Source organism: Ranitomeya variabilis, chromosome 2, assembly GCF_051348905.1.
Source record: "Ranitomeya variabilis isolate aRanVar5 chromosome 2, aRanVar5.hap1, whole genome shotgun sequence".
Lineage (NCBI taxonomy): Eukaryota > Metazoa > Chordata > Amphibia > Anura > Dendrobatidae > Ranitomeya > Ranitomeya variabilis.
The window spans coordinates 370,987,395-371,014,643 of NC_135233.1; the positions used below are offsets into that span (position 1 = coordinate 370,987,395).

Consider the following 27,249-nt stretch of genomic DNA (forward strand, 5'->3'; position numbering starts at 1 on the left):
TATCAAAGCATATTAATGGTAAGTTGAGTGGAAGGAAAAAGTGTGGTAGAAAAAAGGTGCACAAGCATCCGGGATAACTTCAGCCTTGAAAGGATTGTTAAGAAAAGGCCATTCATAAATGTGGGAGAGATTCACAAGGAGTGGACTGCTGCTGGAGTCATTGCTTCAAGAGCCACCACACACAGACGTATCCAGGACGTGGGCTACAAGTGTCACATTCCTTGTGTCAGCCACTCATGACCAATAGACAATGCCAGAAGCATCTTACCTGGGCCAAGGAGAAAAAGAACTGGACTGTTGTCAGTGGTCCAAGGTGTTTTCAGATGAAAGTAAATTTTGTATTTCATTTGGAAATCAAGGTCCCAGAGTCTGGAGGAAGAGTGGAGAGGCCACAATCCAAGCTGCTGGAGGTCTAGTGTGAAGTCTCCACAATCAGTGATGGTTTGGGGAGCCATGTCATCTGCTGGTGTAGGTCCACTGTGTTTTATCAAAACCAAAGTCAGCACTCCCGCGGCCTCAATATGCTTCTGTGCATATCCTGGGGGACACACCTGTCGCTGCCTCACACCATCCAATATCACTGAGAGCGAGTGAGCAAGGAGAAAGGGGCAAAAATGTCCCCTCCAGATGTGAAAATCTGGTAGAGATAGACCCCAAAAGACTGCAACAGTGATTGCAGCGAAAGGTGGTCCTACAAAGTATTGATTCAAGGGGGCTGAATACAAATGCACGTCACAATTTTCAGATTGATATTTTTAAAAATATTAAGAAAACCTCAAATCATTTCGTTTACGCGTCACAACTTGCTACTTTGTGTTGGTCTCACATTAAGTCACAATAACATACATTTAACCTTGTGGGTGTAATGTGAAAAAATGGGGAAACGTTCACAGGGTATGAATGAATACTTTTTCAAGGCATTGTTTGTGATATTGATATTATGAGATATCTCCTATCCCTGCATTTATGAGACTCAACAGCTGTATCCAAAACTGAGCTCTCGGCAGATCTGGACACACCCAGTTGGTGCTATCATCTCATTTGGGAGAGGTTGGGTGCGATAAAACAATATATAAAAGTCTCAAGGAGGTAACAAGAGACAGTTCCAAGACAGATAGCAAGGAAGAACCTTGGGAAACTTTAAGGATGCAGATAAAAGGAATTTTCCCAGTTATCCTCTTCATTTTCCTCAGATGCCACCTTGGTAAGAAAGTCATGAAGAGCATGAAAGCAATTGACACTGCTGGAGACACCGGCTGTTAGAGGGTCAAAAGACGGTTCTCATATTTTGCACTGTCAGGGGTATAGGGGAGACTGTTTTGGTTATGGGTAGATAACAGGAAAAATTTGGATTTTGATTCTGCAATTGAGTCTTGAGGTAGATTTGTGCAATGGGTTCAGTATATGTGCATTGATCTCTTCCAGGAAAATTCAGTTTTTCTATGGAGGGCACTGTGCTAGATGTAAGAAGGATGATACTTGTATATGTGCACTTAGGGTGACAATGGTGTAAGGAGACTTATACTGATACTGGTATAATTGGTACCAAGTATCATTACTGGTGCAGTAGTGTGAGGAGGAGGTGACATTGCTGTGTGCACTGTACTGTGTATACATGTCATGGTGTATTAGTGTGAGGGGGAGATGACACTGCTGTGTGCACTGTGCTGTATATATATATATATGTCATGGTGTAGTAGTGTGAGGAGGAGATGACACTGCTGTGTGCACTGTGCTGTGTATACATGTCATGGTGTAGTAGTAGTAGGAGGAGATGACACTGCTGTGTGCACTGTGCTGTGTATACATGTCATGGTGTATTAGTGTGAGGGGGAGATGACACTGCTGTGTGCACTGTGCTGTATATATATGTCATGGTGTAGTAGTGTGAGGAGGAGATGACACTGCTGTGTGCACTGTGCTGTGTATACATGTCATGGTGTAGTAGTAGTAGGAGGAGATGACACTGCTGTGTGCACTGTGCTGTGTATGCATGTCATGGTGTAGTAGTGTGAGGAGGAGATGACTGTTGTGTGCACTGCGCTGTGTATACATGTCATGGTGTAGTAGTGTGAGCGAGTCATGACAGTGCTAATGATACATGGGAGAAAGTATTAACACGATGTCTAAAAATGGTTGTTGAGGATGTTGTTTGGTACCACTAACAGGACGTAGAGTTTTGTGCTGTCTTTAAGAGTAAATGTACATGGAGCTGCTAGTTGGGTCAGAATTAGTAATTATCCTCCTGCCCTAAGTATAGTCCAGAGAACTTAAAGCTAAGATTTTCCTGCCTGTAAAAGTTAGACACATATAGAGGAGGAGGAGAAGCTGTGTAGCTGATAGAGATGGCTGTGTCAGAGCTAGCTAGCAAGTGGGGGTGAGTTGCACTCACTAATAAGGTGTGCTGAATTGGGGCTTAGTGAAGACCGAAGAGGAGCATAAAGAAGCTCCAGCTTGGAGACTAGCATACCTACATAAGAAAACACCACCATATGCCTTATGCTATACTATGTAATGTGTATCTGCCGTGTAGTACTGCAGTACTGTATTACTGCCAGGTAGTATTCTGCTTTTTTCCTTTAGCTACATCTTTTGCATTGCTGTGTTATTTATATTATTGCCACTTATTATGTGTGTTGTGACTGAGGAGGCGCACATTAGACCTTTAATTGCTAATGCTGAATTTCCGAAGATGGGCAGCGCGAGGTCAATAGCACAAGCTCGTACATGGCCCCTGGTGGCATTGCAGAGAGCATAGGTGGCTGAATTATGGAAGTACCAGTTATCTAGATGGTCGCATCATTCAGGACCTTCATAGATTAGTTATAGATCGATCATTGGGTGCAAAGAGCATTTCTCACTCAGGAGGACCCAGCACATCTGTGCCTGCGGGGGAGCTGCAGGGAAATTGAGTTCTTGCTTCAAAATTATAGATGATCCATTTTATAAGATATTTTGAGGACCCCTTTTTAACAAAAAATGATTTCTACAATTTTCCACAGTCCACAATTGGGACAGGAGTTGGTATTTCAGGTTGCTTTAGAAAGTTTGGATGGTTGAGAAAATCTGATGTGTTAAGGTTGTGGGTTCTGGAATATCGGGGAACAACAAGAGAAATTTTGGAGATGATAAACAAAGGAGAAAACAAAAGGAAGGACCTGTGAGGAAATATCAGGAGATTATGGCAGTGATCTGGGGGACCGAGGACAATTTGTGGGCTGCCCTGTTTTCATCATTGGACATGGGTAGCCGATGATGGGATTGGCAGAGACTTGGTGGTTATGGAGTAAGGGGAGAAGTGGAAGAAGAATTGAGAATGCATTGGAGGGACGATAACAGGATGGACACAATGAAGGAAGTTGCAGTAGTCTAGGAAGGAGATGATGAGGGCATGTACAAGCATTTCCTTGACTCAAAGCCGAAATAAAAGCTGATTTATTGTGAAATGATTATAAGGTGCAGGTGAGGAGCTCGGATATGTGATCTGGAAGAGCGGAGGGATTGAAAAAGGTTTCTTTACATTTGAGGGGTTCAGTGGAATGTGATGGGGGCATCACAGAGCGAAAACCAGCCCCAAAGGGATTCTTTGTTCATTACTCATTCATGGATCCCTCTCCCTAATTTCCCAGGCTCGGCTCTCATTTGTTATTCATGCGATGGGAATTGTGAAAATAATGGCACCGCAACGTGTGAACAGGGGCAGCAATGTATGACAGTCGAAGCATACGCTGGTAAGTTTAATTTACTGATGTCTGTAATTATAATGAGTCATTTGCAGCTATTACACAGGTCGCTTACACAAGGATGGTGATAGACTTTATTTCACTCTGGGCAGAGTGTCTATTAAGTGCCCTTCCCTCTCCACTTTTCCGACTTTTCTTAATTAGTACATGCCCAGGCAGAGTTCCACATAATTACCAATTACCAGCCATATTGTTGTACTAATAAAGAGCTTCTAATTACTTAGATGTGACCTTAGTTTCTCATATCAGTAATAGGGCAGTGCCACCTTCCCCTGGATTACATCATATTACAGACTGATATGCCCCCACCAAAATAGAAAAAAATACAGTCATGGCAGAAAGTGTTGGCACCCTTGAAATAGAAGTAATTCTCCCAGAAAATGATTGCAATTACACATATTTTTATACACACGTTTATTTCCTTTGTGTGTACTGGAACAACACACAAAAAAACTGAAAAAAGGCAAATAGGACATAATTTCACACAAAACCCCCCAAAATGTCCCAAACAAAATTGTTGCCACCTTTTCAAAATTGGGGATAAACAACTTTGTTTCAAGCATGTGATGCTTGTTCACAATCACATGTGGCAAGTAACAGATGTGGGCAATATGAAAATCACACCTGAAAACAGATAAAAAGGGGAGAAGTGGACTCAATCTTTGCATTGTGGGTCTGTGTGTGCCATTGAGAACAGATAGAGAAGAGGACTGTCTGAGGACTTGAGAACCAAAATTCTTGAAAAATATAAACAATCTCAAGGTTAAAAGTTCATGTAATACAGATGTTGATGTTCCTTTGTCTGTGGTACGCAATATAATCCCTGGATGTGGTCGACAGAGAAAAATTGATGAAAAGTTGCAATGCAGGAAAGTCCGGATGGTGAATAAGCAGCCCTGATCAAGTTCCCTGTCCTGCAGGCTCAGGGTGCATCAGTGTCAGCGCGAACTATCCGCCGACATTTGAATGAAAGGAAACACTATGGCAGTAGATTCAGGAGGACCTCACTGTTGACACAGAAACATAAGAAAGCTAGCCTGCAGTTTGCCAAAATGTACATGAGTAAGCCAAAATCCTTTGGGGAAAGTGTTTTGTGGACAGATAAGACCAAGTTAGAGCTTTTTAGTAAAGCACATAATTCTACTGTTTACCAAAAATGGAAAGAGGCCTACAAAACAAAGAACACAGCACCTACAGTCAAATATGGTGGAAGTTCAAAGATGTTTTATCGTTGTTTTGCTGCCTCTGGCACTGTGTGACTTGACTGTGTAAAAGGCATCATTAAATATAAAGATTACCAAATTACCAAAGGATTTTGGGTCACAATGTAGTGCACAATTTCAGAAAGCTGGGTTTAAGTCCTCGGTCATGGGTCTTTCAGCATGACAATGACCCCAAACATACTTCAAGAAGAACCCAGAAATGGATGGAAAGAAAGCGATGGAAAGTTCTGAAGTGGCTGCAATGAGTCCAGATCTAAATCCCATTGATCACCTGTTGAGAGATCTTAAAATTGCTGTTGCTAGAAGACGTCTTCAAATATGAGACCTGGAGCCATTTGCAAAAGAAGAGTGCTCCAAAATTCCAGTTGAGGTGTAAGAAACATGTGGATGGTTATAGGAACCAATTGATTGCAGTTATTTATTGCAAAGGGTGTGTAACCAAATATTAAGTTCAGGGTGCCAACAATTTAGTGCAGACCATTTTAGGTTTTGTTTTGTGAAACTATGTTCAATTTGCCTTTTATTCAGTTTTTTTGTTGTTTTCATACACACAGAGGAAATAAACGTGTGTAATTATCTGGGAGAAATACTTCATTTCTGGAACAATTTCAAGGATGCCAACACTTTCATCCATGACTGTGTATATCTCCCCTACATGTGATGTGCCTTATCTACTCATAGTAAAATCATTAGTTTATTCTGTACTCAAACACCAAAAAAAGCAGCTCTTGAAGCCTCGTTCACAGTAGGAAATACCAGCATAGGGGGAAGCAGCCATCAGGTACCTGCACGTAGAGCTCTGGCTGTCGGTGTGGAGAAGGGAAACACCTGTCAGCAGGAGATTTCTGGACGTTGATTGACAGGACACTCTTCCCTCAGTGAACTCTCTCTCCTCCTTGCGCAGGTGCCATCATTGCCCTAGTTCGTTGCAATGACGGCGCTGTGAGCTCCTAGATGATGTTGCCAGACTTGGTTCAGTGATCAGGAGCTCACTATGCAGATGTTGCCCCCGTCCGATGAAGCGAACATGGACAACAACAGTGCTTCTGTAGAGGAGACAGGTTACTTAGGGAAGAGTGGCCTGTCAATCAATGACTAGTAGGCCGGTGGTGGGCGGAGCAGAAGAGTAATGTGCCCGCCCACTGCATCTGAGAATAAAACTTCAATAATTGATTTTGCATTAATGCCCCAACAAAATGCTCTAATTAAAGGGGCTTTACATGAATGTGCTGCTTCCTAGCACATGCTGATTGGGAGTTTTCTGAAGCTTGACATGTTTTTATTGACATGTTTTTATTTGTTTATTTATGTGATTATTGTTATTCTGTACTGTATTTTATTGTCTGTACAAGTCCCCTCTAAAATGTAAAGTGCTGTGAAATATGTCAGCGCTATAGAAAGAAAATTATTATTATTATCCCAAGATGTTTTTCCTTAAATATTTTTATTCTAAGATATTTTTTCCTGAGAGTTTTTTCCTGAGATTTTTTTTCCTGAGATGTTTGTTCCTGAGCTGTTTCTTCCTGAGATGTTTTGTCCTGAGCTCTTTCTTCCTGAGCTCTTTCTTCCTGAGCTGCTTCTTCCTGAGAGGTTTCTTCCTGAGAGGTTTCTTCCTGAGAGGTTTCTTCCTGAGATGATTTTTTCCTGAGCTTTTTCTTTTCAGCTTTTTTTTCTGAGCTTTTTGTTTTTGTTTTTTTTGTGTTTACAAATACAAAATCTGAATTGACTGATGGAAATTATCCATATCCAACTATGAATATAGCGCAGAGGCCACAATGTACTATTATAGGGTTGCATCATGTGCAGGTGCTGTACATGCAGCTCCCATTCAAGTCAATGATAAAACGTCACCAGCCGCGGGTCCCGTAGTCTTCATCACCCAACCAACAACGGGTCCAAGAGCTGGAAACCCCATACGGAGATGCAGTATTACATGGCCCCAGTTCATGGAGCCGTCTCTCATCATTGTCACATACTGACCTTGAAATTTGATCACTTCTTGCATTTTATTTGCAGATGGAAAACTCCAAAGCCGGCAGATGGGCTGTCAGCCTACATATTACTGCACTAACAATCCAGGCGACAGCTCTATAGTCCGGAAGTGTTGTGACAAAGACCTGTGTAACGACCCCCGGATTGTCAGTGCCTCCGGCCCGAATCCTAATAATCCAGGGACCAGTGACATCAGAGGTATGTGGTGCCCCGTACTTCCTATGTGGACCTCCATATGAAAGCTTGTGAAACAATGTGCAGATATACATGGAAATACATGAAAAGTCACCCTTAAAGGCTGTGTATATATTTACGCGTACTACTGATGAAAAGTTAGAATTGGTGGACATCAATAACCAGACCCCCTACAGATTGTAAGATTAGAGGAGCTACTGATCATGGACACTTAGCTTAACTCACAACTTTCTGAATTTAATACATAATAAATAAAATTGTCTGCTTGATATTGGTGGGACCATCATCAGCAACTGGAGTACGAGCTGGGCTGATAATATACATCCTGTTGATCTTTTATTCTAAAAATGAAAAACATAACAATAATAATAACAGAAACAAAACAGAAATATCAGCCAGAAAAAGAATCAATATAATGAACACTCATCCAGCCGCTCATTCTCTCCTCTCACACATATTATACATACAGTATATACAGAATAATAACTAATATTAAGTACTTACACCTTTTGGTCCGGTCACCAAACAAAATAATAACAAACAAATAAATAAAACAAACAATAGCAAACAAAAACTATATACATAAACTTTTTTATTTTTATTTTTAATATATATATTTTTTAAAGTTTTTTAACCCCTTTCTGACATATGACGCACTATCCCGTCGAGGTGGTATGGGCCCGTATGACCACCGACAGGATAGTACGCTATCACCGATCAGCCGCGCTCACGGGGGGAGCGCGGCCGATCGGGGCCGGGTGTCAGCTGACATCCGGCACATTAACCCCCCGGAATACTGCAATGAAACATGATCACAGCGTTCTGGCAGCATAGGGAAGCATCGCGCAGGGAGATGGCTCCCTGCGTGCTTCCCTAAGACCCTCGAAGCAACGCGATGTGATCGCGTTGCTCCATGGGTCTCCTACCTCCTCCTCCCTGCAGGCCCCGGATCCAAAATGGCCACAGGGGCCTTCCGGGGCCTGCAGGGAGGTGGCTTGCAAGTGCCTGCTCAGAGCAGGCACCGGGAAGCCTCCCTGCAGTGCCTGTCAGATCGCTGATCTGACACAGTGCACTGCAAAGTCTCAGATCAGCGATCTGACACTATATAGTCATGTTACCCCATGGGACAAAGTAAACAAGTAAAAAAAAAAAAAATCCTAAATAAAGAAAAAAAAATAGTTCCAATAAATACATTTCTTTATCTAAATAAAAAAAACAATAAAAGTACACATATTTAGTATCGCTGCGTCCGTAATGACCCGACCTATAAAACTGTCCTACTAATTAACCCCTTCAGTGAACACCGTAAAAAAAAACGAGGCAAAAAACAACGTTTTATTATCATACCGCCGAACAAAATGTGGAATAACACGCGATCAAAAAGAGGGATATAAAAAAACATCATACCGCTGAAAATGTCATCTTGTCCCGCAAAAAAACGAGCTGCCGTACAGCGTCATCAGCGAAAAAATAAAAAAGTTATAGTCCTCAGAATAAAGAAATGCAAAAATAATTATTTTTTATATAAAATAATCTTTATCGTATAAAAGCGCCAAAACATAAAAAAATGATATAAATGAGGTATCGCTGTAATCATACTGACTCGAAAAATAAACGCCCCCCCCCCCCCCAAAGAAATTCATAAATTGCTGGTTTCTGGTCATTCAGCCTCACAGAAATCGGAATAGAAAGCATTCAAAAAATGTCACGTGCCTGAAAATGGTACCAATAAAACCGTGAACTCGTCCCGCAAACAAACCTCACATGACTCTGTGGACCAAAATATAGAAAAATTATAAGCTCTCAAAATGTGGAGGCGCAGAAACAATTTCTTGCAATAAAAGCGTTGCCTAGCGCGCGTGACAGCTGCCAATCATAAAAGTCCGCTAAAAAAACAAACCTGCTATAAATACTAAAACAAACCCCCCCTTCATCATCTCCTTAGTTAGGGAAAAATAATAAAAAAATATATATATTTATTTCCATTTTCCCATTAAGGTTAGGGTTAGGGCTAAATTTAGGGTTAGGGTTGGGGATAAAATTAGGGTTTGGGTTGGGGCTAAAGTTAGGGTTAGGGTTGGGGCTAAAGTTAGGGATAGGGTTTGGATTACATTTAAGGTTGGGATTAGGGTTAGGGGTGTGTCAGGGTTAGGGGTGTGGTTATGGTTATGCTTGGGATTAGGGTTAGGGGTGTGTTGGAGTTAGGGGTGTGGTTAGGGTTGGGATTAGGGTTAGAGGTGTGTTGGGGTTAGGGGTATAGTTGGGATTAGGGTTAGGGGCGTTTTTGGGTTAGGGGTGTGGTTAGGGCTATGGTTAGGGTTTGTTTGGGCTAGGGTTTCAGTTAGAATTGGGGGGTTTCCACTGTTTAGGCACATCAGGGGCTCTCCAAACGCGACATGGCGTCCGATCTCAATTCCAGCCAATTTTGCATTGAAAAGTCAAACGGCGCTCCTTCCCTTCCGAGCTCTGCCATGAGCCCAAACAGTGGTTTACCCCCACATATGGGGTATCAGCGTACTCAGGACAAATAGCACAACAACTTTTGGGGTCCAATTTCTTCTGTTACCCTTGGGAAAATAAAAAATAGGGGGCGAAAAATTCATTTTGTGAAAAAATATGACTTTTTTATTTTTACGGCTCTACATTATAAACTTCTGTGAAGCATTTGGTGGGTCAGAGTGCTCACCACACATCTAGATAAGTTCCTTAGGGGGTCTACTTTCCAAAATGGTGTCACTTGTGGGGGCTCTGCCATGCGCCCAAACAGTGGTTTAGCTCCACATATGAGGTATCAGCGTACTCAGGACGAATTGCACAACAACTTTTGGGGTCCAATTTCTCCTGTTCCCCTTGGTAAAATAAAACAAGTTGGAGCTGAAGTAAATTTTTTGTGAAGAAAAGTTAAATGTTCATTTTTTGTTAAACAATCCAAAAATCCCTCTGAAACACCTGAAGGGTTAATAAACTTATTGAATGTGGTTTTAAGCACCTTGAGGGGTGCAGTTTTTAGAATGGTGTCCCATTTGGGTATTTTCTATCATATAGACCCCTCAAAGTGACTTCAAATGTGATGTGGTCCCTAAAAAAAATGGTGTTGTAAAAATGAGAAATTGCTGGTCAACTTTTGACCCTTATAACTCCCTAACAAAAAAAATGTTGGTTCCAAAATTGTGCTGATGTAAAGTAGACATGTGAGAAATGCTACTTATTAAATATTTTGTGTGATATATCTCTGTGATTTAAGGGCATAAAAATTCAAAGTTGGAAAATTGTGAAATTTTCAAAATTTTCACCAAATTTCCATTTTTTTTTTACAAATAAACGCAGGTAATATCAAATAAATTTTACCCCTATCATAAAGTACAATATGTCATGAGAAAACATTGTCAGAATCATCAGGATCCGTTGAAGCGTTCCAGAGTTATAACCTCATAAAGGGACAGTGGTCAGAATTGGAAAAATTGGCCCGGTCATTAACATGCAAACCACCCTTGGGGGTAAAGGGGTTAAAAAATGTTTTTATTATTTTAAATACAAACAAACACAAACTATAATAAATAAATACAATACTAAGCTAACTACTAAGCTAATAAGCTAACCACTAAGCTAATACTAAGCTAATGCCCACCATTGCCAACCCCCACTCTGACCTGAGAACTGGTCCTGCATCTCATACCTCAGTCCATGTCGAACGTCCATAGGCCAGATCAGGCAGTGCCAGTTTTTCCCCCTAACACCCCAGTGTCCCATAGTTCCACAAGATAAACCCACCTCCCCTTTTTCCCACCACCCAACCTAACACCTACACCCAAATCTATATCCCTATATACAGCAGCACACACTACAGTAACCACAAATCACAAAGCCTAAGTTCGGGGCCTGCAGCCCTACATCACTGTATACCGATTAAACAAAATAAAAATATACAGTGAGAAAAGCCCCTCCAGAGGAGAGCGGCCCTTCGTGTGCCCAGTCTCTCATACTCCAGAGAGCGCACCTTCACCAGGTCACCGAGTATGGTCCTAAACACATCGTCCACTGGGAGGATTTTTCGTTGCGTCGATACTAAGCACTGTGCATTCCACGTGTGCTAGAAATAAGGTGCAGCGGTCCCGACCACATAGGTCTCTGAATGCTCCGCAGGACCATTCCGCATAGGAGAGACTGGCCAGCCGAGACCAGCCAATGTAGGCACCCACCCTGTTGTACACCTCTGTGTTGAAGGGACAATGAAGCAGGAAGTGGTCCATGCTTTAAAGCACGGTACCACAATGCTCCCGAGGACAGCTCCTGTCCTCAGAGCTCCTACACTTTAGATTGTCCCTCACACACAGTTTCCCATGGAAGCAGCGCCAAGCCAAGTCCCAAAACTTTGAGGGGATCCTGATAGAATTCAAAAGATGCAAACCCACCCCAAGATCCCGACTTGGGCAATCCCTGAGCACCAGAGGCCTCTGGAAATGGGTCAACAGAACCCTATTGTCAAGTAGTTTCCTTGGCAGAGTCCTGATCTCCCACATTCTCAGACCCCACCTGTGAATTACCTTCAGAACCAAGGTAGCGTAAGCCGGAAAATGTCAATGCAGTGTGCGAAGATCCTTCACTTGCCCTCTAGTCTCCCATTCCTGGAAGAAAGGCTGAAACCATCCCCTACAGGAGAATACTCAGGGAGGAACCCTCTCTTTCCAGAGGTTTGCAATATTGATCAAAATGAATGTATCCACAAGGAATACCACAGGGTTGACCATACCCAACCCTTCTAGTCTCCTCGTACGTTAAGTAACCTCCCTCTTGACCAGGTTCAGTCTATTTCCCCATAACAGTTGGAAGAACAAACTGTAGACCCGAGTCCAGAGAGGCTCCGGCAAGATGCAGTCACTGCCCAGATAAATCAGTAAAGGGAGCAGGTAAGTTTTGATCAAGTTTACCCTTTCCCTTAGGGTCAAAGACCAACCCTTCCATTGGTTCACCTTCTGAGTGGCGATCTCTAGCCTGCTGTCCCAATTTTGTTTGGGGTAATTCCCCTGGCCAAATTCGATGCCAAGGACTTTTGCTGAGACTTTGGGTCCTGGAAGGGTGTCAGGGAGATCAAAACAAGGATCTCCTCCTCCCAGCCAGAGACTCTCACACTTATCCCGGTTGATCTGGGATCCGGATGCCTCCGAGTAGCAATCTACCTCTGACATCAATCATCCTGCCTCCTCGTGAAAAGAAACAAAAACAGTGACATCATCGGCATACGCCACCACCCTCAGAATGGCTTCCGATGCTGCCCGATCCATCCCGAACCCGGCCAACGGTCCACGCTCCACTCTCCTAAGAAGTGGGTCAATCGCAAACACGTACAGCAGCGGGCTCAAGGGACAACCCTGGCAAACACCGGACCCAACCTCAAAAGAGCTGCCAATCCAACCATTCACAAGAGGGACACGCTCTGCCCCACTGTACAAGGTCTTAAGCCAATCAACAAACCCCCCGACAGGCCATATCTCAGAAGGAAGGACCAGAGGTACTCGTGATTAACCTGTAACTGACAGTGTGGCCGACGAGGTAACCTGCCCCGCTGACACGCAGGGCCTGCGACCTGTGACCGCAGAGGGAGGGGCCGAGGCGGGGCCAGCCACGGGATCTCATGGATAGCTGAACGGAGCGCAGCGGAGTCTAACGGGAAAGGTAAGAAGTGAGAAAGCCAACAAACACACTCATAGAGGGATAAACCGGTACAGGCAGAAGTCAGAAAACCGAGCGGGTAATACAGGTACCAAGGGCAGAGACAGAAGGGTAGTCAAGGATCAAGCCAGAGTCAATCAACCATAGAACCAACAGAACAGTACCAAATTGACAGGCAAGAGCAATGTGGGGGACAAATTGGGTCAGCAACAGGATATACTCTCCCAGAGCAGGCACAAGGCACAAGCACACAAATACACCAGGGTCAACTAACTCAGCCGAGGGCAGGAGTATAACTGACAAGGATTCGAGCTAACCGAGGCTATAAAAAGCCCTCCTAGATCCAGAGAGAGGCCACAATGATTAACCCCTATCACGTCAGTCAAAGACCTACCATAGGATCATGACATAACCCGATCAAACGCTTTTGCCTGGTCCAGTGACAGTATATACCCTTTCCAGTGACCAGCCCTACCGTGCTCCACTGCCTCTTGGACACAGAGCACAGCACTAAATGTGCTGTGGCTTAGAACAGAGCAATGCTGGGCCTCCAAAAGGAGTCGGGGTGCAAATTTCACCAGCCGATTAAACAGCACCTTTGCCAGAACCTTCCTGTCTGCATTGAGAAGCGCTATGGGATGCCAATTCTCAATGCAAGATGGGTCCTTACCCTTTGACAAGATGATCAGGGCAGACCTCCTCTTTGACTTTGGCAGAGTGCCTGAGGAAAAACACTCATTGAATACCTCAGTCAAGAGGGGAACCAAAGTGTCCTTAAAGGTCTTATAGAATTTAGATGTTAAGCCATCTGGACCAGGCAGTTTTTTGGGGGGGCAAGCCCTTCAATCGCCAACTTAACTTCCTCTTCACTTATCAGCTCTGTCAAAACGTCAAGCGAGGGGTCTACCCTTGGTTCGGGGATGGCTTCAGCCAGGAAAGCCGACATCTCATACCAATCAAGATCCCTCTTCCACAAGAGGTGCGAGTAGAAGGATCTGACAACCTCCAGGGTCCCTGATTTGGATCGCCTCTGGGACCCCGTAGCATCGACCAGTCCTGTAACTACTTTACTATTCACTGACATCTTGCAGTTTCTGTATGGGTCAGGCAAGCGGTACTTCCCGTAATCTCTCTCAAAAACCAAAGATGCATGTCTATCGTACTGACACCTCATAAGCAAAGATTTCACTCTGGAGATCTACTCGAGGCTACCTCCAGTTGAGACAAGATGCTCGAGTTTCCTCCTCAGACCCTGATACAGGCGGTCCCTGAGGGGACTTCAATACTGCCACGAGGCCCTGAGGCTCTCTGACTTACTACTGCAAAGATCCTGTAAGGGTACCCGGCTCTGAAGAAAATCCTCAAAGGACTGTCTTATCTCCATTTCTTCCAAGAGAGATGAATTGAGCTTCCAAAAGCCTCTTCCCATCCAGGGGGTCTCTGTAACATCCAGAGAAAACAAAATTAAGCAGTGGTCGCAGAACTCCCCCTCAACAACAGACACTGCAGAAAAGGCAGCTTCCTCCTTTAAATAAATAAAAAACCCAGAAATCTTGATAAAAAATCAGCACTGTCAAAAACAGGCACAACACATACTCCAGAAAGGATATTGACATAAAAGAGAAAGGAGTACCAGATCACCCATGATAGTTAAAATATAATATTTATTATGAATAATTCTAAAATCATGTAACATACACTATACAAAATAGTATAAAATATATATATTTATGGACAAATACATAAAATTGTGAAGGACACAGACAAAAACCAACCACATTACATAGTGTACACAAGATCCTATATATCTGGTAGTGCATATAGCAACATATAACGCTAGTCAAAGGGAGAGATCCAGGGAAAACCACATAGATCACCACAATTGTGGTCCAAGAATAAGTATCCCAAACTCAGTAGCCCCACGTCTGACCACATACACGGATCCATCTGGGTGAGATATTTGTATATTTGATTGGCACATAGTACACTGAGTTTGGGATACTTATTCTTGGACCACAATTGTGGTGATCTATGTGGTTTTCCCTGGATCTCTCCCTTTGACTAGCGTTATATGTTGCTATATGCACTACCAGATATATAGGATCTTGTGTACACTATGTAATGTGGTTGGTTTTTGTCTGTGTCCTTCACAATTTTATGTATTTGTCCATAAATATATATATTTTATACTATTTTGTATAGTGTATGTTACATGATTTTAGAATTATTCATAATAAATATTATATTTTAACTATCATGGGTGATCTGGTACTCCTTTCTCTTTTATGTCAATCTCCTTTAAATAAAACCTATCTCTTCTGAACGTACAGTTACCTCTATGATAGGTGAATCCCTCGTGGCCTGGGGTGTGCCGAATGTGGACATCCACCAGGCAAGCCTCACTAGCTATACTATTAAGGGTGACGCTATCATAAGTCAGCTTGTCTCTGGAACCTCCTCTATCTCGGGGCCTCGTGGCAGTATTAAAGTCCCCTCCAAAGACAACCTGCCGACTTGTAAAAAGGTAGGGCTAGATAATAATAAAGAGGCACTTCCGGTCCCACTTAGATTGGGGACCATAGATGATAATGAGCCGGAGCTTTTGTCCTTTCATGAGGACATCTAAGATCAGGCACCTGCCGATTTCTAACTCAATAACCTGTCAGCATTCCACCGATGCAGTAAAAAGGACCGCCACTCCGCTATACGGCTTGGCCGCAAGAGACCAATAGGAGGGCCTGAGTCTCCACTCCCTCTTAGCTTTAAATACGTCTGCCATGTTTGGCAGCCTGGTCTCTTGCAAAAAGAAAATGTCAGCTTCAACCCGGCTGAAAAAATCTAAGGCCGCTAATCTATCTGTATTTGACTTTATGCTGGTGACATTAATGGACGCCAGCATCAAAGGAGTGGGTACTGCCGTCATTGGTGATTGAGTTAGATGGCTTTCTTCTTCCCACTCCCCTTATCCTCTCCCTCAGAGAAGGAATCTTTCCCCCTCTTTAATGACATAGAGGTATCCATTCCCATGTGTTTTTTCTTTTTATCGTCCTCGTCTCCGGACTCTGGGCCAGTCCCTCCCTCCAAGGACCTTACATTTCCAGAAGAAGGAGACTCGGCACCCCCTATAAGCCTCGCCAAAGCCAGAACCTCAACCTCAGCTTCCTCCTCAGAGGAAGAGATGTTCTCAAGGGCTTGGAACCGGTTAGAAAGACCAACCAGAGGGGAGTCAGTTTTTCCTTTCTTAGGTACCTTGGTCAAAGCAGGAGAAGATGTTTTATCTCTCTTCTTTCTCTTCTTTTTGGTGCTGAGCTTACGCTTCTCCTCTAGCCACTGCCTATTATCCTCATCCATACTTTCATAATGGGAGGACTCGGAGGCAGTTGCGCTTTCCTCCCTGTGGATCCTCCTGACCTCCTCATCCAACTCATCATCCCTTAGGGCCTCAGCAGCAAGACTGGCGTCCAGGACAGGGGCCGCCCCAGTAGCCCGAGGCTCGCCCAGCTTCCTATCCTGTCTGCGCTTGTCTAGACACCTCAGCTGGGCAGGCGTCTTTTTATTGCTTTTCCTCCTTGGCCCCTCAGCTGCTAGTCCCTTCCCCAGCAGAATCAGCCTCACAGCTTTCTCGCACCGGGGTCACGACTGCATTAGCGAAGGAGCAAGGACAACAGCTGAATGGGTGACCTAACTCACCACACAGTTGGCACCTAATCTCCACACAAGATGCTGCAAGATGGCCGATATCCCCACACAATGCACATTTCTGCACAGTGCAGTTTGCACTGAAATGTGTGGGGTCGCCGCACCTGTGACAGAGCTTCGGTTGCCCCTGGTAGAAGACCAGGATACGATCCCTACCCAGGAAAGCAGAAGATGGTATGTTTTAAGTTTTACCATAAACATCCAGGCCCCTAAATTAACATGGGAGAAGGGGGAAAAAGGATTTTCACAGTGGTCACCAGAATATCACAGGACCACGGGTGCCAGGTTCAATGTGGCTGGAGTCCACTTGTAAATGCAGGCAAAAAAGGAAAAACCAGCACCAGGTGATATCCATAAAAATTCAAATTTTGTCTTTTATTTAATCCATGGTTTGTAAAAAGTTTAAAACATACATGTCATAGAATGTCAAGGGATAAACATCCCCCACACGCCTGACGCATTTCAGACTTTATGTCCATAATCATAGGCCCAGATCCAGGCCCCTGACCAGATATACGAAACTCATCATGGTTTTTCTTTGGCGTCTCCACCACCTCTCCATATCGGCCAAGCCACTTCATGATGTCATAACAAGAAAGCGACTTGTTACAAGTCATCACGGTAACTTTCTTGACTTGGTTTTGGCGAGACATCCCCTAAACGGCAAAGTCTCGCCAGCCGGGCTCACATTTTGCCAATTCATAATTCGATCAGAAGAGCTCAAGCCCCTCTTGCCGAACAAAGCTGACATCAAACTCAGGCATGGAATAGGCATGTATCAAGGCGCAGATGTCAATCACCTTGAAACTCATCCTCAGCAGGAGCTCCACAACCTTAGACCTTGGAGGACAGGCATCACTGCCCCTCCACCGAAGACAGACCACATTTCTAAGTATACTACCCGGCTCAGCTGTTGGGAGGGACCACACTGTATCCCCCCTCTTTGCTCTCGGAAGGCCCCAAGGCCATGCCTCTCTATCTAGAAGGATAGATCATCCTCTCAACCCTCTACCATTAGTGATCTCTCCCCTTATTTAGAGCCTCCAGGAGATGCTGCTGCAACATGCCATCGCCAGAGCCCAGAGACGATGAGTGCGCTCAATTTCCCCCGGAGGTGACCCTGATGGGTTCTGCCACCACTGGTGGGGCAAGCGGACCAGTGACCACATCCACACCAACAGTATCACTATTACCCACCTCCATAACCCCCCTCACCCTCCACCAAACGAGCAACCACACCCCTAGACAAAAATTGATTTTTTGCCACTGTGAGGCGCCACTGATCCTTTATATCTGGATCTTGCTGACCAGCGGCACCAACACAGAGCAGGACTTTTGAGGACTGGAACTCCCAGACCCGGAAACCCACTCACACTGCTGCCGTTACTCAACTAAGTGATCAGCGGCAACAGCATTCAGGGGCGCCGAGGCTACCGGGCTGCCCCCGACACTGGGCCACTCCCCCCTTCCACTGAGGAGCGCACCACAGTTAACTGGCCTGATCGTACGCCCGATGCTGGGCCGCCCTCACTGTCCAGCCTCTCAGCTGATGCACCTGCTGCTATGTCCCCACTACTACAAGCAGAGACGGAGATCTGTGCCTCACTACGTTGCTTTGTAATCTCCCCGCTCCTTTGCACCAGATCCAAAGCAGAACCCATGCTGAGCTGGGAAACGGGGCTTATACAGTGAGTTGACCCTGCAGCCATCTCAGGGAGTACAGGGAGGGGGGCACACACATAGCTTATGGCTTCATGCAGCTTTGGCTTGGTGGTCTTTGCCTTTTTCTTCTGGCCCCCAGGTGCCTCCTCTGGTAAGGCCTCTTTCACACTTCCGTCTTTTGTCTCACGTCAAAACCCGTCGATTTTTGAAAATGCAAAAAAATTTGCAGAATCCTGCATTTTCCCATAGACTTGTATTAGTGACGGATTTGGACGGATGGCCATCCATTTCATCCATCGTGCACTGGAACCGTCGGAAAATAGCGGTCCATCGTGGAGGGAAAACGTTCAGAGGAACGTTTTTTCTGCACGTCGGAAAATCGTTCAGTGATGGGTAATGTGCTGTCCGTCGTCGGCTATAATGGAAGCCTATGGGCGCAGGATCCGTCGCTGACCGTCACACACAGGAATCCAGCGACGTATCACGTTTTTTCCCTCTGAGCATGCCCGGACAGATTTGAAGTCCGGGAAAAAGTCTCTCTCTCTCTCTCTTTCTCTCTCTCGACCCTGAATACCAAGTCCCATATCTACATAAAGCTCAGCTGACCCATCTGTCATAACTCTGGATGCGTTCCCTCCGTTATATCACTATTTTATCGACATCCGTCGGCACGTCTTCCCGACGCATTAGGAAGGGACATTGCCGAAGGAAATGTGAAAGAAGCCTAAATCGTCACCAATAGGGTTGAGCGAAACGGGTCGTTCATTTTCAAAAGTCGCCGACTTTTGGCAAAGTCGGGTTTCATGAAACCCGATCCGACCCCTGTGCGGGGTCGGCCATGCGGTACGCGACTTTCGCGCCAAAGTCGCGTTTCAATGACGCGAAAAGCGCCATTTCTCAGCCAATGAAGGTGAACGCAGAGTGTGGGCAGCGTGATGACATAGGTCCTGGTCCCCACCATCTTAGAGAAGGGCATTGCAGTGATTAGCTTGCTGTCTGCGGCGTCACAGGGGCTATAAAGGGGCGTTCCCGCCGACCGCCATCTCACTGCTGCTGATCTGAGCTTAGGGAGAGGTTGCTGCCGCTTCGTCAGAAGCAGGGATAGCGTTAGGCAGGGTCCATTAACCACCAAACCGCTTGTGCTGTAGCGATTTCCACTGTCCAACACCACCTTCGGTGTGCAGGGACAGTGGAAGCTACATTTTTTTTTTTTTTCCTCAGCGCTGTAGCTCATTGGGCTGCCCTAGAAGGCTCCCTGATAGCTGCATTGCTGTGTGTGTACGCCGCTGTGCAAACCAACTGCTTTTTTCAAAGCACAAATCCTCTTGTTCCTTCGTTTCTGCACAGCTATCTTTTTTGTTTGTCCACACTTTTTATTTAATTTGTGCATCAGTCCACTCCTTATTGCTGCCTGCCATACCTGGCTGAGATTACTGCAGGGAGATAGTAATTGTAGGACAGTCCCTGTTTTTTTTTTTTGTGGGAGATTAAGATTGGCATTTCTGCTAGAGTGCCATCCCTGTGTGTGCCATCTCTCACTCAGTGGGCCATAGAAAGCCTATTTATTTTTTTGCTTGATTTGGGTTCTAAAATCTACCTGAAAAAAAATCACTACATCAATCAGTGGGAGAAAAATATTGGCCTCAGGGCTTGTGTGCCACTCCTGACTCCTGTGTGTGCCATCTCTCACTCAGTGGGCCATAGAAAGCCTATTTATTTTTTTGCTTGATTTGGGTTCTAAAATCTACCTGAAAAAAAATCACTACATCAATCAGTGGGAGAAAAATATTGGCCTCAGGGCTTGTGTGCCACTCCTGACCCCTGTGTGTGCCATCTCTCACTCAGTGGGCCATAGAAAGCCTATTTATTTTTTTGCTTGATTTGGGTTCTAAAATCTACCTGAAAAAAAATCACTACATCAATCAGTGGGAGAAAAATATTGGCCTCAGGGCTTGTGTGCCACTCCTGACTCCTGTGTGTGCCATCTCTCACTCAGTGGGCCATAGAAAGCCTATTTATTTTTTTGCTTGATTTGGGTTCTAAAATCTACCTGAAAAAAAATCACTACATCAATCAGTGGGAGAAAAATATTGGCCTCAGGGCTTGTGTGCCACTCCTGACTCCTGTGTGTGCTATCTCTCACTCAGTGGGCCATAGAAAGCCTATTTATTTTTTTGCTTGATTTGGGTTCTAAAATCTACCTGAAAAAAAATCACTACATCAATCAGTGGGAGAAAAATATTGGCCTCAGGGCTTGTGTGCCACTCCTGACTCCTGTGTGTGCCATCTCTCACTCAGTGGGCCATAGAAAGCCTATTTATTTTTTTGCTTGATTTGGGTTCTAAAATCTACCTGAAAAAAAATCACTACATCAATCAGTGGGAGAAAAATATTGGCCTCAGGGCTTGTGTGCCACTCCTGACTCCTGTGTGGGCCATAGAAAGCCTATTTATTTTTTTGCTTGATTTGGGATCTAAAATCTACCTGAAAAAAAATCACTACATCAATCAGTGGGAGAAAAATATTGGCCTCAGGGCTTGTGTGCCACTCCTGACTCCTGTGTGTGCCATCTCTCACTCAGTGGGCCATAGAAAGCCTATTTATTTTTTTGCTTGATTTGGGTTCTAAAATCTACCTGAAAAAAAATCACTACATCAATCAGTGGGAGAAAAATATTGGCCTCAGGGCTTGTGTGCCACTCCTGACTCCTGTGTGTGCCATCTCTCACTCAGTGGGCCATAGAAAGCCTATTTATTTTTTTGCTTGATTTGGGTTCTAAAATCTACCTGAAAAAAAATCACTACATCAATCAGTGGGAGAAAAATATTGGCCTCAGGGCTTGTGTGCCACTCCTGACTCCTGTGTGTGCCATCTCTCACTCAGTGGGCCATAGAAAGCCTATTTATTTTTTTGCTTGATTTGGGTTCTAAAATCTACCTGAAAAAAAATCACTACATCAATCAGTGGGAGAAAAATATTGGCCTCAGGGCTTGTGTGCCACTCCTGACTCCTGTGTGTGCCATCTCTCACTCAGTGGGCCATAGAAAGCCTATTTATTTTTTTGCTTGATTTGGGTTCTAAAATCTACCTGAAAAAAAATCACTACATAAATCAGTGGGAGAAAAATATTGGCCTCAGGGCTTGTGTGCCACTCCTGACTCCTGTGTGTGCCATCTCTCACTCAGTGGGCCATAGAAAGCCTATTTATTTTTTTGCTTGATTTGGGTTCTAAAATCTACCTGAAAAAAAATCACTACATCAATCAGTGGGAGAAAAATATTGGCCTCAGGGCTTGTGTGCCACTCCTGACTCCTGTGTGTGCCATCTCTCACTCAGTGGGCCATAGAAAGCCTTTTTTTTTATTATTTGGTTTCTAAATTGTCCCTGAAAAAATCATTTTATCTTATTTGGTTTCTAAAGTCTCTCTGAAAAAATCATTTTATCTTATTTGGTTTCTAAAGTCTCCCTGAAAAAAAAAAAAAAATAGGTGGGAGATTAATATTGACATTTGTGCTTGAGTGACAGTCCTGCGTCTGTGGCATCTCTGTGATTTGGTGCCACAGAAAACAGAGTGTGTAACATTGGGCCTGATTTTCCTTGTGGTCTCACCAACCTGTAAAGGGATATTGAAATCATACTGAAGTTATAGCTCACCGTGTAAGTTGTTTGACAGCAACAAATAAAGTTACTTTGGTTAAGTTTTTAAAACAATGAGGAAGTCTGGTGCAAGAGGTCGTGGCCGTGGGCATTCATTGTCGGCTGGTAATGATGGTAGTGGTAGTGGAGCATCAGGTGGTCGTGGGGATAAAAATATTCCACCTAAGTCTGGAGCTGTGGAGCCAGGTTCGTCGTCTGGCTACACAAGGCCTCGAACGCTCTCTTTTCTGGGAGTAGGAAAACCGCTTTTAAAGCCAGAGCAGCAACAGCAAGTTTTGGCTTACCTTGCAGACTCAGCCTCTAGCTCTTTTGCCTCCTCTTCTGAAACTGGTAAATGTAAAAACAGCGCGTCGCTTGTGGATGTTCACGGTCAGGGACAAGTCGCTTCCTTGTCCTCTTCAGCAAAAACAACAACACGAGAGAAGGATGCAGCAGGCGACACAACGAGTCACTCCATGGAGCTCTTTACACATACCGTCCCTGGCTTAGAAAGTGAAACACTTAACAGGCCATGCCCATTACAAGTAGATTCTGACATGGAGTGCACTGATGCACAGCCACAGCCAGAGTACTATGCTGCTCCTTTGACTCAGACCACAACATTGCCCTCTCAGGGTACTGATCCACAATCAGACCCTGATGAGACTATGTTGCCCCGCCACGAACGCTATACCACCGACCGACACGGTGACACAGACGAAGTTGCACACGAGATAGAAGAGGAGGTAATAGATGACCCAGTTGTTGACCCCAATTGGCAGCCATTGGGGGAACAGGGTGCAGGCGGCAGTAGGTCAGAAGCGGAGGTGGAGGAGGGGCCGCAGCAGGCATCAACATCGCAACAGGTTCCATCTGCCGGTCCCGTATCTGGGCCAAAACGCGTGTCAAAGCCAAAACCTGTTGGAGGACAGTGTGGCCATCCGGTTAAAGCTCAGTCTGCAATCCCTGAAAAGGGATCCGATGCTAGGAAGAGTGCAGTCTGGCATTTTTTTGAACAACATCCAATTGATCAGCGCAAAGTCATCTGTCAAAAATGTTCAACTAGCTTAAGCAGAGGTCAGAATCTGAAAAGTCTCAATACTAGTTGCATGCATAGACACTTAACCACCATGCATTTTCAAGCCTGGACTAACTACCAAACGTCCCTTAAGGTTGTAGCACCCTCGGCCAATGAAGCTAGTCAGCAACGCAACATCCCTTCCGTCACTGTAAGGCCACCATTTTCCGCACCACCGGCAGTATCTGTGCAGGTTTCTTTGCCAGCCAAAAGCAGTCAGGGTCAGGGAATCACCAGTTTTGTAGGAGGAAATATTGCATCAAGGGCACCGGCGGAAACAATACCGTCTCCAACCGTCTCAGTCTGCCATGTCCACCGGCACACCCGAAAGTTCCACGATCTCCAGCTCTCCAGTCCAGCTCACCCTACATGAGACTCTGGTTAGAAAAAGGAAGTACTTATCCTCGCATCCGCGTACACAGGGTTTTAACGCCCACATAGCTAGACTAATCTCGTTAGAGATGATGCCCTACCGGTTAGTTGAAAGCGAAGCTTTCAAAGCCCTGATGGAGTACGCTGAACCACGATACGAGCTACCCAGTCGACACTTTTTTTCCAGAAAAGCCATCCCAGCCCTGCACCAGCATGTTAAACAGCGCATCGTCCATGCACTCAGGCAATCTGTGAGTACAAAGGTGCACCTGACTACAGATGCATGGACCAGTAGGCATGGCCAGGGACGTTATGTGTCCATCACGGCACACTGGGTGAATGTGGTGGATGCAGGGTCCACAGGGGACATCAATTTCGGGACAGTTGTGCCTAGCCCACGGTCTAGGAAACAGTTGGCTGTAGGCGTTCGCACCCCCTCCTCCTCCTCCTCGTCCTCCTGCAGAAGCGACAGCTCTTCCACAGACCGCAGTCGGCCAACCACTCCATCGGCAGATGACACTGTTGCACACCAGTTGTCCCATTATGGGCCAGCTACTGGCAAGCGTCAGCAGGCTGTATTGGCTATGAAGTGTTTGGGCGACAACAGACACACCGCGGAAGTTCTGTCCGAGTTCTTGCAACAAGAAACGCAGTCGTGGCTGGGCACAGTAGATCTTGAGGCAGGCAAGGTAGTGAGTGATAACGGAAGGAATTTCATGGCTGCCATCTCCCTTTCCCAACTGAAACACATTCCTTGCCTGGCTCACACCTTATACCTGGTGGTGCAGTGCTTATTGAAAACTTATCCTGGGTTCTCCGACCTGCTCCTCAAAGTGCGTGGACTTTGCTCACATATCCGACGTTCGCCTGTACACTCCAGCCGTATGCAGACCTATCAGCGGTCTTTGAACCTTCCCCAGCATCGCCTAATCATAGACGTTGCAACAAGGTGGAACTCAACACTGCACATGCTTCAGAGACTGTGCCAACAGAGGCGGGCTCTTATGTTTTTGTGGGAGGATACACATATACGGGCAGGCAGTAGGATGGCAGACATGGAGTTGTCTGGTGTGCAGTGGTCGAAGATACAAGACATGTGTCAAGTCCTTCAGTGTTTTGAGGAATGCACACGGCTGGTTAGTGCAGACAACGCCATAATAAGCATGAGCATCCCCCTAATGTGTCTGCTGATGCAAAGTTTGACGCACATAAAGGATCAGGCGTCTGCACCAAAGGAAGAGGAAAGCCTTGATGACAGTCAGCCATTGTCTGGTCAGGGCAGTGTACAGGACGAGGTAGCGGGCGAAGAGGAGGTGGAGGACGAGGAGGATGATGGGGATGAGTATATTTTTAATGAGGAAGCTTTCCCGGGGGCACTAGAAATTGGTTGCGTGGCAAGGCCGGGTTCTGTTTTTTTGAGGGACACAAGGGACGTAGATTTGCCTGAAACTGCCCCTCAACCAATCACAACCGGAGATTTGACAACTGGAACTTTGGCCCACATGGCGGATTATGCCTTACGTATCCTAAAAAGGGACACACGCATTACAAAAATGATGAACGATGACGATTACTGGTTGGCCTGCCTCCTTGATCCACGCTATAAAGGCAAATTGCAAAATATTATGCCACATGAGAACTTGGAACTAATATTAGCAACCAAACAATCAACTCTTGTTGACCGTTTGCTTCAGGCATTCCCAGCACACAGCGCACGTGATCGTTCTCACACGAGCTCCAGGGGCCAGCAGACTAGGAGTGTTAGGGGTGCACACATCAGAAGTGGCGTTGGACAGAGGGGTTTTCTGACCAGGTTGTGAAGTCATTTTGCTATGACCGCAGACAGGACAGGTACTGCTGCATCAATTGAAAGTGACAGGAGACAACATTTGTCCAGTATGGTTACTAACTATTTTTCATCCCTTATCGATGTTCTCCCTCAACCGTCATTCCCATTTGATTACTGGGCATCAAAATTAGACACCTGGCCAGAATTGGCAGAATATGCATTGCAGGAGCTTGCTTGCCCGGCAGCTAGTGTCCTATCAGAAAGAGTATTCAGTGCTGCAGGTTCAATATTAACCGAAAAAAGGACTCGTCTGGCTACCCAAAATGTTGATGATCTAACATTCATTAAAATGAACCACAACTGGATTTAGAAATCTTTTGCCCCACCTTGCCCGGCCGACACCTAGCTTTCCTATGAAAAGCTCTTGCCTGTGGACTACTGTGAATTACTTTTCTAATGTCTAATTTGCTGCAGCTGATTGTCCAGCATACGACATGTTTACACCTCCCTAAATGGCCAAACTCCCCACACGGGGCCGTGGTATCGCGACTTGGCGCAAGCACCCGTGAGACTGTTGTTTGTCTGAAGAGGTGGGTGTGCTCGCTTTTGGTCGACGGCATTGCTACTGGGTCCCTCATAGTACAATAAAGTGTCTCTGTCGGTGGTGGTGCGCACGCAACGTCAGACACACTGTTGTAACATGAGGGGCCCTGGGCCTGTACCGCCGGCCACAAGAGAGTTCACCCACCCCCAGGTCAAACATTGCTCTACCACTTCCACAGTTATCTCTCACACTTCCACCAATGTTTAGTCTATGCGCTGACATCCTTCCATACCTGCCACTGACAATACCATTGTGTTGACATGTATGATGGTACTTAACATAGTCAGGGGCAGTGTCCTCTATTTACCACAGTAAATACTTTGCGCTAAATTAGTAGGTCTGAAACAACGCAGAGGATCCCACCCCTGAACCTAATGATTGCACCCTTTAGTGTTTTTGTTTTGTTTTAATGCGAGACATTCACATTTATTTGTTGTTTTGGACTACTAACTGGCAGACACTCATTACAATCGGCCTCCGTTGACCAGACCACTGCTGCCCGTGTACCCCTGGAACCAATTATAAAGTGCCTACAGCCAGCCCATTTTATTATGTTAGGCCTTCGAAGCCTGTCTGCGGTCCCTCCTTCCACTAGGCCTCCACTGACCAGACCACTGCTGCCCGTGTACCCCTGGAACCTATTTTACAGTGCATAGAGCCTGGCCATTTTATTATGTTAGGCCTTCGAAGCCTGTCTGCGGTCCCTCCTTCCACTAGGCCTCCACTGACCAGACCACTGCTGCCCGTGTACCCCTGGAACCAATTATAAAGTGCCTACAGCCAGCCCATTTTATTATGTTAGGCCTTCGAAGCCTGTCTGCGGTCCCTCCTTCCACTAGGCCTCCACTGACCAGACCACTGCTGCCCGTGTACCCCTGGAACCTATTTTACAGTGCATAGAGCCTGCCCATTTTATTATGTTAGGCCTTCGAAGCCTGTCTGCAGTCCCTCCTTCCACTAGGCCTCCACTGACCAGACCACTGCTGCCCGTGTACCCCTGGAACCAATTATAAAGTGCCTACAGCCAGCCCATTTTATTATGTTAGGCCTTCTAAGCCTGTCTGCGGTCCCTCCTTCCACTAGGCCTCCACTGACCAGACCACTGCTGCCCGTGTACCCCTGGAACCTATTTTACAGTGCATAGAGCCTGCCCATTTTATTATCTTAGGCCTTCGAAGCCTGTCTGCGGTCCCTCCTTCCACTAGGCCTCCACTGACCAGACCACTGCTGCCCGTGTACCCCTGGAACCAATTATAAAGTGCCTACAGCCAGCCCATTTTATTATGTTAGGCCTTCGAAGCCTGTCTGCGGTCCCTCCTTCCACTAGGCCTCCACTGACCAGACCACTGCTGCCCGTGTACCCCTGGAACCTATTTTACAGTGCATAGAGCCTGCCCATTTTATTATGTTAGGCCTTCGAAGCCTGTCTGCGTTCCCTCCTTCCACTAGGCCTCCACTGACCAGACCACTGCTGCCCGTGTACCCCTGGAACCAATTATAAAGTGCCTACAGCCAGCCCATTTTATTATGTTAGGCCTTCGAAGCCTGTCTGCGGTCCCTCCTTCCACTAGGCCTCCACTGACCAG

General features: G+C 45.5%; 1 protein-coding gene across 1 annotated transcript in view; it reads left to right on the forward strand.

Moving 5' to 3' along the window:
- The first annotated feature begins 1,051 nt into the window (after nucleotides 1-1,051).
- LOC143806028 (uncharacterized) overlaps nucleotides 1,052-27,249 on the forward strand; it is a 33,388-nt gene continuing 7,190 nt past the window's right edge. The window contains exons 1-3 of the mRNA XM_077285924.1: nucleotides 1,052-1,204; nucleotides 3,630-3,731; nucleotides 6,983-7,156. Coding sequence (XP_077142039.1) covers nucleotides 1,147-1,204; nucleotides 3,630-3,731; nucleotides 6,983-7,156 — 334 coding nt within the window. The 5' untranslated portion in view covers nucleotides 1,052-1,146. The remainder of the gene's footprint in view (nucleotides 1,205-3,629; nucleotides 3,732-6,982; nucleotides 7,157-27,249) is intronic.